At 37.1% G+C, this 16,458-nt stretch overlaps 1 protein-coding gene across 10 annotated transcripts in view; it reads right to left on the bottom strand.

The window, feature by feature from the left end:
• ULK4 (unc-51 like kinase 4) overlaps positions 1-16,458 on the bottom strand; it is a 749,242-nt gene that overhangs the window by 241,963 nt on the left and 490,821 nt on the right. For 9 of the 10 annotated variants that reach the window (XM_077129714.1, XM_077129713.1, XM_077129706.1 and 6 more), the window contains one exon: positions 14,515-14,620. In XM_077129714.1, the coding sequence (XP_076985829.1) occupies positions 14,515-14,620 (106 nt within the window). Of the gene's footprint in view, positions 1-14,514; positions 14,621-16,458 lie in introns of those variants that run through there. The other variant, XR_013162830.1, reaches the window with a different exon arrangement.

The following is a 16,458-nucleotide window of genomic DNA, read 5'->3' as shown; positions in this document are numbered from 1 at the left end:
GCACTTAATAGCAGAGAAAATTTATTTCTACCTTTTTATCTACATTACAGTTCACTTACATTGGGGTAATTTCTAAAGTATCATTAGAAATTACTCTATTCATTTGAAATAAGAAATTCACTTCACTATGAAATGTAATGAACATGTAAGCCAAAGAATGAGCCAGAATTGATCAAAACCAAAAATTTACCCAAAGACTTTGTTTTAAACAACTACATACACTCAAAGCCCATTCAGTGGCAGGGTGTTCTAGTTTGCTAGCTGCCAGAATGCAATACACCAGAAACAGAATGGCTTTTAAAAATGGGAATTAAATAAGTTGCTAGTTTACAGTTCTAACGCTGTGATATTGTCGATTCAAACAATTCTCTAGAAACGTCCAATCTAAGGCATCCAGGGAAAAATATCTTGGTTCAAGAAGGCCGATGATGTTCAGCATTTTTCTCAGCTGGACTAGCACACGGTGAACATGGTTGTATCTTCTAGCTTTCTCTCCAGGCCTCTTGCTTCATGAATGTCTCTGGGAGGTGTTTTCCTTCTTCATCTCCAAAGGCCGCTGGCTGGTAGACTCTGTGGTTCTTCTGTTCTTCTGTCATAGTTCTGCATCCCTCTCTCCTTGTTCTCAAAAGGGACTCTTTTCAAAATGTCTCCTCTTTGATAGAATTCCAGTTAACTAATCAAGACCCATGTAGAGTGGGTGGAGACATATCTCCATCTAACCAAGTTTAATACCCACAATTGATTGAGTCACATCTCTATGAAGATAACCTAATCAAGTTTCCAGCCTATAGTACTGAATAGAGATTAGAAGAGATTGTTGCTCTCACAAGACTAATTAGGATTAAAATATGGCTTTTCTAGGGTACATGAATCCTTTCAAACCAGCACACAGGGCATCTACGACTCTTCATATGGCCAGGCTCCACTGAATATTGAAACACTCAGGGTATAGCCAGGGAGGGTTAAGAGGAACACAGCATGACAAAAAGTCAGGCCTTGATATTAAAAAGATAAGCATCTCTCGAGCCTGGAATCAGACTCCAATTCTGGACCTCCTCTCCCCTACCCTCTATTCTCCACAACCTCCATTTTCAGGGCCCTGGAAAGATTTCTCAACTTCTGTGTACTCCTGCAGAACACCTCATCCCCCCTCACCACACTCCACTCACAGCCTGATGACCCACCTCAACCTCAAGGCCATCTGGACTTACCTTACAGTTGGCTCTAATTCTACTGTCACATGATGCTCAAGATTCTCACATCCTCCTCTATCTCCCACAATCTAAACAGCAAGAGGATTTATAGATTTCTTTCTAAAAAACTGCATCCCACTCACTGTCCACCTCTGAAACCCTTCCACTATGACTTTTGGATCTCATAATCAGTTATAAGCATATCTCTCAAATTGTCCACATCTCTGTATGTTCCATTTACCTTCCTGCTCTATCAAACACCTACGTCTCTCAGGGCTTTGTCTACTCTGCATACCTGTCAACTGATAAACAATTTTATCCCTACTCTGCTTGAACCACTAGGGCTGAAGATGGGGTAAGAAATTGTTATCCTGTTGCCCACTGCTGTTTCTAGACAAGGCATTGGCAAACTTTTTCTGAAAGCACCATATTTATGTGTTGGAGGTCATGCAAACCTTGTCTCAACTAGTCAACTCTGCCAATACAACACAAAACCAGTCATAGACAATATACATATGAATGGACATCTCTGTGCCAATAAAGCTTTATTTATAAAAGAAAGCTGCCAACCAGCAGACCTAATGAATCATTGATCTAGACCTTCAACTTCCTGTCCTCCAATTGCCATCATCTTCAGACCACCAGATCACTTCCCTTCTTCCCATGAAGCTCAGTTATTCTGGTACTATTTTGACAATTTTGGGGTGATTACATCTCACCCCACTAAATCTGGGATGGATCCCAAGTTTTGTAAGGACTGGCATCTACACAGTGTTCTAGTGTGCAAGCAACTGGAAGGCAATATACCAGAAACAGAATGGCTTTTAAAAGGGGATATTTATTGAGTTGTAAGTTTGCATGTTCTAAGGCCATGAAACATTCAAATTAAAGTAAGGGTATAGAAATGTCCAATCTAAAGCATTCAGAGAAAGATACTTGGTCCAAGAAGGCCGATGACGTTCAGATTTCTCTCTCAACTGGAAGGGACATGGTGAACATGGTGACATCTGTGAGCTTTCTCTCCAGGCTACTTGTTTTATGATGCTCCCCCATGGATGTTTTCCTTCTTCATCTCTAAAGGTCTCTGGCTGCATGGGCTCTCTAGCTTTTTCGAAAATGGTCCTCCCTTAAAGGGCTCCAGTAAGCAACTCCAGCTTGAATGGGTGGAGACACATCTCCATGGAATCCATCTAATCAAAAGTTATAATCCACAATTGGGTAGATAACATATCGATGGAAACAATTTAAAAGCTCTTACCCAGCAATACTGAGTGAGGACCAAAGAACTTGGCTTTTCTGGGGGTACACAACAGATTCAAAATGGCACACATAGTTTGGCCAGGGATGAGAAGGAAGGGATCTATAAAAATAATACAGAATTATCCATGTAAAGTTGCCTCTGTATAAGCCATTTCCAGGTCTGATCACTCAATTTCTTAAACCATTGTCTTGAAGGACTCTACCTTTTATCCCAGTTTAGCCATACAATCCCATGATTTCATAGACCAGTAGCCATAAAGCTCAGTAATGTTAGTTTTAGGCATCTAACCCCTCATCCACTCTCTCAGCTAGCCAATAAGACTCTTTAATCACAAGGGCATTATTCCAAAGTATCATTCTCAGCTCAAGTGAGAGAGGTGCATATTATTATGGAATTTGTATTTTATTTAATAGAATGAACCTCAAAAATATTTACAAGAAACTCACAACGTTTTAAATAGAATTGTATTATAAGAAGAACTTCCAGGTTGAACTAAGAGGGGTAGTGACAATTCTTTTTAGAAAGAAAAGAGTCCCAGGGCCCCCAAACTCTACAGACAGGAATCAGATTCAGAAAGTTACCCAGCTGAAAATATGGGTAAGAAATTCCATTTCTTATGAAAGGAAGAATGAATGAGAGGAAAGAGCAGAGAATCTCAGAGAATCATTCTCAGGAAACAGAACTAGGAACAAAGCAAGAAACACTTCTGGTCCCTTGAACAAAGAGAACTGAAGAGATACGCTCACTGAGATTTGTAGATTGTGTTAGTTAGGTCTGCCATGAGCCCTGCACATGCGTGCAGCTTTGCAGATTCCCCAGGAACATGTCAGAATTTCTCAGAGCCTTCTACGGACATCTCATTCCCCTTTTAAGATCTTCCTTTTAAGTTTTTGACCACGCTCTTGTTTGCTACAACTGGTATCTCAGCCTCAGGAAGCTGTAGTGTTAAAAAACTGCCATGATTTTTTCAACAAATAGGCCTTTCCCTGCAGACAACATATGAGCCAGTTCACATAATGACAATGCTCTATGAATTGGACTTTTCCAGGGAGTTGTAAGTCAGGTCAAACAGTGGCAAAACTTTTGGAAAGGGCTTTTGGAAGAGTTCCAAACCCAGAAAGTCCCCTTCCAGTAGCTGCTTGCCAGATAGGTTTCACAGCTACAGCATTGACAAGGTTGATGGTTTTCAAGGCTACCATGTAGCTGGAACAGGGGGATAAGGCTTGGTTAAGTCTCAATGACACAAGCCCTGCTGTTCTTAGAACTTTTTCTTGAATAAACACTCCCTGGATTGTTGCAAGCCTTTTGTAATTTCCAGAGCTTTAAAAATTGATTTTGATTTTCACAATTTTGTCAGTTTCTTTGCTGTTTTTATGGTGGGGCAGATTTATGTAAGTCATTATTACACCATTCTGGAAGTCCTCTTAGTTTGTTTTCTTTTAAAGAATTTCAGAGACGGGGGGCAGGGAACACATAGTTTTGAATTTACCCACGTATTTATCTTTTCCTTGCATATTATTCCTTTCTGCAGATCTGAATTTCTATCTAGTAGCAATTCCAAAATTCAGCCTGAAAAACTTACTTTAGCATTTTTTGTAAAGCAGGTTTGCTGGCAACAAATTCTGTTATTTTTCATTTATTTGAAATTGTCCGTGTCAACCTCATTTTTAAAGGATATTTTCACTGGATCTTGACTATTTCCAATGAGGGTCAGTCACTGTTTGTGTTGTTCACATTCTTTGTGCGCCATTTTTCTCTGAATATCTTCAGATTTTCTGGAGTTTGACAATTGTGCCTAGGTGAGGACTGCTTTGTTTAGTTTTTGTAGTTATTCTGCTTAGGTTGTCTGAGCTCCTTGGATTTGTAGACAGATGGTAAAATTTTGATCATTACTTTTTAAAATTTTCTTTCTTCTCCATTCTTTCTCTTCTGTTTCTGGGATTCGAATTACATATACATTCAGATCGTTAATGTTGTTCCAGTGGTCACTGAGGCTCTTTTCATTGTCTTCAATGTTTTCTCTTTGTCCTTCAGATGGAAGGATTTCTATTACAATTACAATGTACTGATCTTTCCTTCTGCATTTTTCAATCTGCTGGTAAACCCATCTGGGGAATTTTTCATTTTAGATCATTTCAGTTCTAGAATTCCCCTTTGTTCTTATTTACAAATTCCATTTCTCTGTAAATAACCTGCCTCTTCATATATTGTGTTCATCTTTTCTTTTAGGTCTTGAATATATGTATAATAGCTGTTTTTAAATTCTGGTCTGTTAATTCCAATATCTTGGTCATCTTGGGTTTGTTTCAACTGACACCTTATAAAATTATTATTTGGCTCCCATTTTCCAGCTTCTTTTCATGTCTAGTAAGTTTGGGTTGTATACCGGTCATTGTGGATAATATGTGTACTATGCTGTCTTCCTTTAAGTGATACTGACTTTTATTTTGGTAGGTAGTTAAATTTCTGATGATTCCTTTGACACTGAAAGGTTTAATTTTTTTGTTGGGAAGGTATATACTGGTTTTATCCTTAGTTGTAGGGGTCAGCCCTTACTTTAGAATATGGTCCACACCCTAAGGCAGATACAGAGTAGCCCTTAATCTCAGGCTGGTCTAACCTTTCTCAGGTACTCAATGAGGTATTTCTGCTGCCTAGGCTACAATTCCAACATCTCCCATCATTGCACAATTTCTATTATCTTAATTCAGCTCTCAGTCTTGTAGCATGTGCCCTCTGGTAGGCTTCACAGAATCTTGCTCTACTCATATAAAGTCTAGACCTTACCATGAACCTATGAGAAACTTCCATGTAAACTTCCTGGCCTTACCACCTATATGAAACTCACTCTTCTCTTATACCTTGCTCCATGAATCCTCACCAGTTCACAACTGTAGACACTGATTTCTTTCCCCTAAGTTCAGTAAGACCTCTATGTTCTACTTGGACTCTACTTCCCTCCTCAGCAAAAGGACAGAAGTTTACTTCATTCAAGGATTACAACTCTACTATGAATATTTTCCATTGCCTGAAAACAGTTGCTTCACAGATTTTGTTGAGTTTATTGTTATCATGAGAGAAAACCAATATGTGTAAGTTCATACATAGTCGTGAAAAGTGACCATAAATTAGGTACAAGAAAACTTTAATAAATTACATAAAGTAGCTATAGTACTGCCAACATCTGTTGATCATGATGCAGTAAAAACAAAATAACAATTAATGAATAAAAGCTCTTTCCAACTTTAAAAATATACTCCTTCTCACAACCAATGTTTAATTCAATTAGGAAACATAAACTAAAATGGATGCATATACAGAAAATGAAAATGATGGGAGTTCTACAGGTCAGAATCTCTGGGACAAAGGCTAGGCAATGCATGAAGAAAACTCACAGCTTTAAATATTTTTATTGATAAAAAGGAAATACTAGCAATAAATGAGCTAAGCATCTTTTCAAAAAAAGCTAGAGAAGGAACAATAACAAAAACAGAAGGGAAGCACGAGCAATTAATTAATAGATCAAAGCTGAAACTGAGCTTTTTAAAAAGCAGAATAAGAAAATATAACTTTTTTTCTTTATTAGAGAAGTTGTGGGCTTACAAAACATTCATACATAAACACAGGATTCCATATGCCACTCTGTTATTAACTTGCACTGATGTGTAGCATTTGTTTTAACTGATAATAGCACATTTTGATAACTGTACTATTAACTATAGTCTATAGCTGAACTTAGTGTTTACTGTTTATATACTGTACTTCTACAGATTTTCTTTTAAATTTTTATTCTGTTACCCTATATCCTATATACAATCTAACCCTTCTCTTTTTTTTCTAACTTTTTTTAATCATATACTATAACATATATACAAAGCAAAGAAATAAAAAAGCAATAGTTTTCAAAGCACTCTTCAAAAACCGGTTACAGGATAGATCCCAGAGATTGTCATGGGCTACCAGACGATCCTTTCAGATTTTTCCTTCTAGCTGCTCCAGATTATAGGAGGCTAGAGGGCTTAAATACATTTTTTTTTAACATTTTTTTTTAATAGATTCCCCTTTTATTTATTTATTTTTTTTTTTTTACATGGGCAGGCACCGGGAATCGAACCCCGGTCCTCGGGCTTGGCAGGCAAGCATTCTTACCTGCTGAGCCACCAATACATTTTTAACATCACAATCGACTTTTTTTCCTTTCTTTTTACAAGGACAATAACATACACAAAAAAGCTATAAATTTCAAACCACAGCACCACAATTAGTTGTAGAATATATTTCAGACTTTGACATAGGTTACAATTTCACAATTTCAGGTTTTTACTTCTAGCTGCTCTAAAATACTGGAGGCTAAAGGAAGGATCAATTTAATGATTCAGCATTCATACTCATTTGTTAAGTCCTATCTTCTTGCATAATTTCACCATCACCTTCGATCTTTCTGTACCTCTCACTGCGGTTGTTTGGGCTATGGCAATTCTAAATTTTTTATATTGGAAGGGTCTGTCACTGATATGGGGTAGGGAGATGAAACTATCTGATGTTCTGGAGAGGCTGGGCTAGGTTTCAGGTCTTACCTGGACCAGACAGTCATCTGGAGGCCGTAAGTTTCTGGAAAATCACTCCAGTGCCTGGAACCCTTGTGGAATCCTATATATTGCCGTAAGTATTCTTTAGGATTGGCTGGAATGGTCCTGGTTGGGGGTTGGCAGGTTATGATAGGCAGCAAGGTCTATCTGAAGCTTGCGTTAACAGCAACCTCCAGAGTAGCCTCTCGACTCTATTTGAACTCTCTCTGTCAATGATACTTTAATAATTATACTTCTTTTCCTCAATCTGGTCAGGATGTAATTGTTGATCCCACATAGCCAGGTCTCGATTCATCCCCAGATGTCCTCTCCCAAGTCAACAGGGAGACTTTCACCCCTGGATGTCATGTCCTTCGTAGGGGGGAGAGCAATGATTTCACTTGCAGAGTTGGGCTTAGAGAGACTGAGGCCACATCTGAGCAATAACAGAGGTCCTCCAGAAGTAACACTTAGGCATGCCTATAGACAGTCTAAGTTTCAGTGCTACCTAAATAAACTTCACAAGAGTAAGCCTCATGATTGGGGGCATGGCCTATTGATTTGGGTGTTCTAAAGTTTGACACAGTATCAGGGGATCCCTGCTGGTAAGGTTTAATAGTCCCATAGTCTTTCTTCCCTCCCTCAGGAGACTTTGCCAATACTTTTTGATTATCTGCTTAATATACTCTAGAATGTTTCCAGGCATTACAATAATCTATACAGGATTAAAGGAGCTCTTTCTCATTCTGTGCTTCCTGTGTTTCAGTTGTTCAAATGAGCTATACAGATAGGTTGAACTAGATTATGCACTACAGAAAATTTCAATTTCAGATCAAATAAACCTTTCTTCCATTGGTCTCAAAGAGTATGTGTGGTTCTAAAATACAGACAATGACTTCCCTACCCCTATGTTCTGAATTACTTTAACCCCAACCTGTTTGACTTCATTGTTATCTCTAAATATCAGATTATCTATATAAAACAGCCCCTCAGAATACAGAAATAATAATCACCACTCCAGACTTAATGTGTCTGCTCTAATAGCTTACAATCTAGGCCCCTGTTTTCTTTTAAGCATTTTCTAGAGTTACATACCATTGTTGTTTTTTTGTTCCTGGCTATTCTGTCTCACCAAATGTCCCATGTGTTCATTCACATCATTGCATGCCTCACAACATAGTTCTTTTTTGTAGCTGCACAGCCTTCCTTAGTAAGTATACACCATCATTTGCCAATCTACTTCTCTGTCGGTGCATTCTTCAGCCACCTGCATTTATCAGGCATCATATAGAGGGCCCAAAGACCACAGTCCATCAACATTCTCAAGTTTAGATAATTTCATTATTCCCAAGAGACAGAAAACCAATAAACACACCCTCACCAAATAGGAAATCTAAATCTCCTCTTAACTCTTGTCCTTCACCCCGTTATTTATCTCTGCTGCTGTTGTGGTACTGCTGATGGTTTTCTTTTGAACATAGCTCATAACATGCCACAGCATATGATCTATCCTGGAAAATGTTCCATGAGCATAGAGAAGAATGTATAACTTTGTGCTTTCGGGTGCAATGACCCATATATGTCTGTTAGGTCTAATTCATTTATCAAGTTATTTAACTTCTCTATTTCTTTGTTGAACTTCTGTCTGGCTGTTCTATCTATAAAGGAGAGTGGTGTATTGAAGTCTCCTACTGGTTTTGTTGAAACATCTATTGCTCCCTTCAGTTTTGCCAATGTCTGTCTCATGTACTTTGGAGCTCCTTGACTAGGAGCATAAACATTTATGATTGTTATATCTTCTTGGTGAATTGACCCTTTAATTAGTATATAGTGTCCTTCTTTTTCTATTATGATGTCTTTACTTTTAAAGTATGTTTTGTCCAATATTAGTATTAGTACTCCTGCTTTCTTTTGGTTACAATTTGCGTGGAAGATCTTTTTCTATCCTTTCACTTTCAATCTATTCATATCCTTGTGTCTAAAATGAGTCTCTTGCAAGCAGCATATAGCTGGATTATGTTTCTTAATCCATTCTTCCAATCTGCATCTTTTAATTGGTAAATTTAGCCCATGAACATTCAAAGATTTTACTGAAAGGGCATTTCTTGATTCCACCATCTTATCTTTTTATTTTGTCAGATCTACACATTCTGTTCCCTCTTTCTCTTTGTAATTTTAAATTACTCTTAGTGGTACTCTTCAATTCTGTGCCTTCCTCCAGACCTCCCTCTCCTGTCTTTTTTTTTTCAGCCGGCAGAACTCCTTTTAGCATTTCTTGTAGAGACGGTCTCCTGTTGACAAATTATTTCAAGACTTCTTTGTCTGTGAAAACTTTAATCTCTCCCTCAATTTTAAAGGACAGTTTGGCTGGGTACAGAATTCTTGGCTGGAAGTCTTTCTTTTTCAGGATCTTGAATACATCATACCACTGCCTTCTTGCCTGCAGGGTGCTAGTTGAGTAGTCTGAACTGTCTTATTTGATTTCCCTTGTATATAGTAGATTGTTTTTCTCTAGCCGCTTTCAGGATTTTATGCTTCTCTTCAACATTTGATAGACTGATTATGATGTGCCTTGGGGAAGGCCTATTTGGATTTATTCTGTTTGGAGTTCTATGACTTGTATATTAATGTCCTTTATGAGGGTTGGGAAGTTTTCCCCCACTGTATCCTCAACTACTCTTCCTAGCCCTATACTCCTCTCTTCTCCTTCTGGGACACCAGTGGTTCTTATATTTGTGCACTTTGTTTTGTCTATCATTTCCCCCTGTGTTTCCATAGAATATTTTCCATCTTTTTTTTGCCATTTGCTGTTTTGAGTCTTTGAAGTCAGTTATCCTGTCCTCTATATCACTTATACTTTCTTCTGTCTCTTCAAATCTGGTGTTGTGTGCCTCTAGTATGTTTTTTATTTGGTCAACAGAGTCTTTAATCTCCGTGATTTCTGCTATTTTTCTATTTATTCTTTCAACTTCCTCTTTGTGCTCTTCTACTGTCTTCTTCATCTTCTTTCTGTCATTTGCTATCCTGCTTAGTTGTTTCCAACATCTGTGTCTCCTCAGGTATTTTAATTTGGTCATTACGCAGGCCTATATCTGACTGCATTGTGATATGCTTAGTGATCTCCTGCTGTCTTCATCACATGCACATATATTGATTGATTGATTTTGTGAGTTGATTTCTTTTAGCAGTCTCAGGCCTTAAGTTTGCGGGTGGTTGTATAGCAGGGAACAGGGTACGGGGTAGAGTACTCAATATGATGATTTGTTTCAGGGCAGGTATGGGCGCAGGTTGGGTATGTTATGCTGGTGCTTGTGAATGTGGGCACCCAGGGGCCAGGGAGGATGTAGCCATGTGAGTGCACTGTTCTGAGGGACATAATTCTGTTGTGCGCTGGTCTAAGGCATGGGGTCCTTTGTGTGCATACACAGAGCTGTGGCATCAGATCAGTGTTACACCTTTGTGGACTGAGGGCAGATATGACCTGGCTGTGTAGGTCGGCACTTTCTCAGAGCAGAGAAGAAAGGCTGAGGGCTGTGTACATATGTGATTCTAGGACTGCTATAACATGCAGTTTCCAGAGCTGAATGATGTGATTGGGGTCCCGTGCACACGCGTAGGTCTGGGAGTGCCGTAAACAGATGCCCTAAGCTCAGGGAGGGTGGGGTGAGGCTGTGCAACACTATGGGTATGTGTGGGTGGGTAGCCTAGGTATGGAGGTTAATAATGCCTGCAACCTTTTAAGTGCTGGTAATAGCCTGCAGGGAACAGGGAAGAGGAGGTAGTACTTGGGAGGGGTGTAGGAGAGGTGGGTTGGGCTCTACTTGGGGTGGGGGTGTGGGATAGGCACATGCCCTGGGGGCTAGTGGGGCAGGGGTGCCTGGAGCAAGGGGAATGGGATGGGTGAGGCGGTTCCAGTGTGTGGGGTGTGGGGTGAGCTATTGGTCACAGGGCTGTGCCGGTGAGGGCAGCGCACCCAGGGAATGTGGCCTGGCTTACTTCTTAGTCCCGTGTATCCATCCATGCACTCTGGCAGCCTCCGATGCTCTGTGTCTCCATGTCAGGCAAGGCTCCAGCTTTCTGCTTCTCAGTTCCTTGGCCTCTGCAACCAGGGCTGCCATATGTGGTGCAGAAGCTCTCCCAGGTCAGCTGCACTTCCGAATTGCCACCTCAGTTGCACTCCTGTCCATTCTCTAACTTTTCAGTGGAGTAGGGCTAATCTCAAGCTGCTCTAGTCGGCCACCTTCCTGAAGTCCCCACCCTTTTCCTTTTTAATCATATTCAGATAGATATTTAAATGCTGTTAATTACATTTATATATATATATAATGACAGTAAAGTTACTATCTACTCAATAAAAATGCAAAAGTGAAAATCCATAACATAATAAACGGTAAGGAAATAACCACAAAATAAAGGAAAGTAAAGGAATTACGAGAATCTATTTTGTTCAATTCTACGAAAATTTGAAGATGTGCATGAAATGGAAACTTCCAATGAAACAGAATTTACCAAAACTGACATTACAAAAGATTTTTTCAATATAAAAAAGATTCATTTTCTTTATAAAAATAGAGAAAGGCATCATAGATGAAGTATGTGCTCCAAGAAACAGCATAAGCTAGAGGGTTTCAAAGGGGTTATTCCACCAAACTTTTAAGAAGATAATGCCAATGATAACTGAACTGTTCTAGAAAAATAAGAGAAAAATAAACTTCCTTTTTAAAAAATAAAGAATAATGTCAATATCAAAACCTGACAAAGAATGTATTTTCCCTCCCCCAAACAAAAAAAATCACAGACCAATCGTACTTATTAGTAACAATGAAAAATCATAATAAAATATTAGCAAAGAAATCCAATACCACCATAAAAGAATATTATAACATGATTAAGTGTGATTATTTACTCAAATGCTAGGTTGGATCAATATCAGGTAATCTATTAAGTATAATCCATTATGTTAATAGATCCAAGGATAAAAAACATTTTATTGTTTCCACAGATACACAAAAGGCATTTTACAAAAGTCATTATCTATTGTTGACTACAAAAGAAAACAAAGATAAAATTAGAATAGATGGGTACTTTCTTAACCAGTAAACATTTTGAGGCAAGACTGATATCTACTATCTCATTCTCTTTGAATCTTGCAATTAAATAAGAGAAAATAAAATAGAGTTACAAAAATTGGAAAGGAAGAGTCAAAACTATCACTATTTGCAACTTGTTATGATGACATCATCGGAAAACTAGGAAAATCATCTGAAAGCTACTACTGCTGAAAATACTAAGGGAATTAACAGGTAAAAAATAATTAACAGAAATCAAACATTTTAAAAAACAAACTGGATGCAATAATGACAGACAATATCTCATTTCTAATACAACGCAAAAGGACAAAATATACGAGAGGAGATAAGTTTAATGAGAAACAAAGGTCCTACCATAAACAAAACACTAAAACATCTCTGAAGGGCATGAAAAAGGCTTCAACAAATGGGAAAACATGACATGCTCTTGAATCCTAAGATCCAGCCATATAAAAATGTCAACTCTTTCTAAATGAATTTATAAATTCAATGTGACTATCACACCCGCACATAATACACTACAAATTTTCATTATTTTTAAAGTTCACAAGCTCATTCTAAAGTTTGTATGGAAAAATATATGAATAAGAATAGTCAGGAAAGGTGTGGAAAAGAAAAATGAGAGGAAGGCTACTCAGATGAGACATTAAAACATATTATAAGGTTTCAATAATTAAAAGTGTTCTATTGTTGCATAAATTGGCCAACAAACAATAGAACGAACATGAAATCTAGAATCTAGTATGAGATCAATGTGGCATTTTAGAACAGTGGGGAAAATACAATTTTGGACAACTGGGTAATCATTCAGAGAAAAGCACACTAGAACCATATCCTACACCTTAGACCATGGTAAATTAAAATGGTCGAAAGGCTTAAAATTAAAAAAATGAAACCCATAAATGCACTTGAAGAAAACATTAAATAATTTCTTGTAACTTTGGAGAGGGGATGGCCTTTCAAATTAACTCAAAATGTAGACAGTATAAAAGAAAATATGGTCCACAAAACATTCCTTTCCTTCTGAAAAAAAAAAAAAGAAAATATGTAAAATTCAACTATGTAAAACAAAAAGTATAACAAAAACCACCATAAGCAAAGGAAATGAATTAAAAACAAAATGAAAATATTTGCAACTGGTATCTAGAAGAGCTAATCTCTTTAGTCTTTATGGAAATTTCACAGAAATCAATATGAAAAAGATTAATAATCTAATGGAAATTTCATATCCTTTGATTAGATCAAAGGATATGAAATAAAAGATCACAGAAAAAAGAAATACAAATGGCTGTAAAACCAATTTAAAGATTCTCATTATTCTCTTTCAAAAAAAGTGCTAATTAAAACTAGAATGAGATATTTTTTAATCTGTCAGACTAACAAAAATCCAAAGATTTGCTAACACATATTATTAATGTGGGAGACAAGAAACAGGAGATTTCATATGCCTTGATAAAGTATAAATTGGCACATCACTTAGAACAGTTTGGCAATATTTATAAAAACTCTAAATGCATACACCCTTTGATCCAACAATTTCAACCTCAAAAATCTTTCTTATAGATAGTCTACTCCCAAATGAAAAGATGTAGGATCAGGTTATTCACTGTGATAGTATCTGTAATAGCAATTCACATGCATCATTAGTGTGCTGGTTAAATAAATTATGCTATATCCATGAAATAAATGCTGCTCTATAAAAGAAGCAAGAAGTTCTCTATATACCAACATCCCACAACTGATGGAAATATTTATTACTTTTAGAAGTGTGCGTTGTTCGCAGGGGAGGATAAAGGGAAGGGAAAAATATTACCAACGTTTAAGTACAATGACCATGTAGAAACAGAACTATAAATTCTTTGGGGGAAAAAAATCAGAACAGTGACTTGATTACTGTTTTCAGGGACAGATTTTAGCCAAGACTAATTTTTATGAACAATTCAAATGAAAGCTTTTATTTTGTTGATAAAAGTAGTATATGCACATATTTTTAAAAACGCGTAATAATACTGATGGATGGAAGGAGAAAAGTAAGCTATCCCTATCCATGAAGAGTTCCATTTTCCAAGGTGCTTTTAACTATATCTGTTTTTATGTTGATTGTCAGCAGGAAGACTCATATAATACTATGATTACTCTTATAATTCTTGGTTTATCATCTTAAAGTAGTGCTACGGACTTTGTGTCAAGAAAGAAGGTAAATTAGTTCAATGAAACAATCCCTATTTAATGCCACTTCAAATTTTTGCTGGCAATATCATTATTATTTATAGATACCTTCACAATTGTTTTAATTCATCAACTTTAAATAGGATTTCTTGACTTCCTGCTACACGAAGTAAGGAAATTTATGAACAGGCAAAACGCAACAGCATCAGAGACCAACTCTAAGAAGCATTTACCTTGTTCATAAAGGAGCTTCATATTCGAATCTTTGCAGGCAACCAGATTGCTGAGTAATGCAATGACACTTTGCATGGTGTTACCCAGAATGCTCTCCTGGTGCTCCTGCAACAGATAATAATTTCTATTATGATTGCACAGAAACTCAATCACATAATAAAGACAAATGAGCAAATGACCTCCATCCCTTCATTCCTTACACAGTTTAAATAATTACCTTTATGCGCTCTAATGAGGCAAATCCTCTGGCATGGTAAGGCACTCCCCAGTGGTGAGTTAAGTGAGCTGGGAGGCAGAACTGACACATTCAGAGTCCCTTAGCTACTGCAGGCAGCTGCTAGCCAGCAGGTAACCACCTGGCCCTCTACACTTCAGACACGAAAAAGGAGTCACAGGTATGAGAAATGAGGTGTACAGAATTTAGGTGACCATACTTGAAAGACATCTGGAGAGCGCAAACTACCTGAGCAAAGCAATATTTTCTGCACTTTCAAGAGTATCCTGATACTGGTAATTTCTCACTTTCATCTTGTATGTTTAAGGTGCTAGATACGCATCACTGCTTCAGGTCTATAAACTACATTTGGGACCTAGAAGAGTGAACTTTGATTTCTTCATCATATAGCAGGGAGTAACTTAAGTCTTATAGAGAATGAGAAAAATAACACATCCTTAGTCTTAATTTTTCAATATAAAGAGAAATAAGATGGTTTCTTTGTCAATTTTAAAGGATCTCAAAAATAACTTGTTTGTGTTTTGTTTCTTTTTTTATCCTCTGAATTTTAAAAACTGAAACAAGCCATACACATTGTAATTAACATGGTAAAAATTTCAAATAATATAAAGACAAAGTTGCCCTTCAGAGCTGACAAAAGGGTGAAGCAAGGGAGATGGCTGTGGTGCAAAATTCACTCTCAGGGTTGTGCAAGTGCTCACTTAGGGTGAGTATCTTAAGGCATCTAACTTGTTTCACAGTAGCCCTGGCCCTGTTTCCTTAACAACCTGACCATACTCATCCTAAAAGTTACCATATATTATCAATGTAGTCAGTTCCATCCAGACCATTTACTATTAATTTTCACATGCACAGGGGGAAAATGTATGATTTGCTCTGTTTTGATGTAAACATAAATTGTACCATATTTAACATATTGCTCACCAAATAATTAATGAATAGATATTATATGTCAGGTACTATACAGGCACTAGAGATTCAACAGTGAGCTCAATAAAGCTATAGTATCTGACCTCATGAAATCTTTCATTTTACTGGGAATGCATCTTTCCAATAATTGTATTCATAAAGTATTTATTAAGTATCTGCTATGTGCCAGGCACTTGAGATAGATTAATGAACAAAACAAAGCTTCCTGATATAATGGTAAGAGACAACAAACATTTAAAAATAGGTAAACCATAGTCTGTGTTAAAAGGTGACAAGTGTTTTGGAAAAAAGTTAAAAAGTAGAGCAGGAAAGGGAGATTGAAAGTGCAGCAGTAGACTGCATATGATTTTAAATTGTAACATCTGGGTGAGACTTATTGAGAAGGTGCCATTTATAAAGAAATTTTAACTTTGTCAATATTGAAGCATCTTAGAATTCCGACTTAATTCATTTCAATAAACTTTTTACTTTGAAGGAATTTTGGATTTACAAAAGAGTTGCACAGATAGTACAAAGGATTCCTTCCCATTTACCCTTTAACTAGTTTCCCCAATGTGTACATCTTCCTAACCATGGCACAGTTATCAAAACAAGACATTAGCACTAGTACAATACCAATGACTAAACTACAATTTTATTCAATTTTCACTAATGCTTCCATGAATGCCCTTTTTCAGGTTCCAATTTAGAACTCCCATTGCATTTAGAATTAATTCATTTTTTCAAAAAACATTTACCAAGTGCCAAGTATTACAGGTACTTGGTTTCTATCACTGAA

The sequence above is a fragment of the Tamandua tetradactyla genome, chromosome 15, assembly GCF_023851605.1.
Source record: "Tamandua tetradactyla isolate mTamTet1 chromosome 15, mTamTet1.pri, whole genome shotgun sequence".
Taxonomy (NCBI): domain Eukaryota; kingdom Metazoa; phylum Chordata; class Mammalia; order Pilosa; family Myrmecophagidae; genus Tamandua; species Tamandua tetradactyla.
Note: the sequence above shows the minus strand (reverse complement) of the source record. Positions and strands in the feature narration are given on the sequence as shown.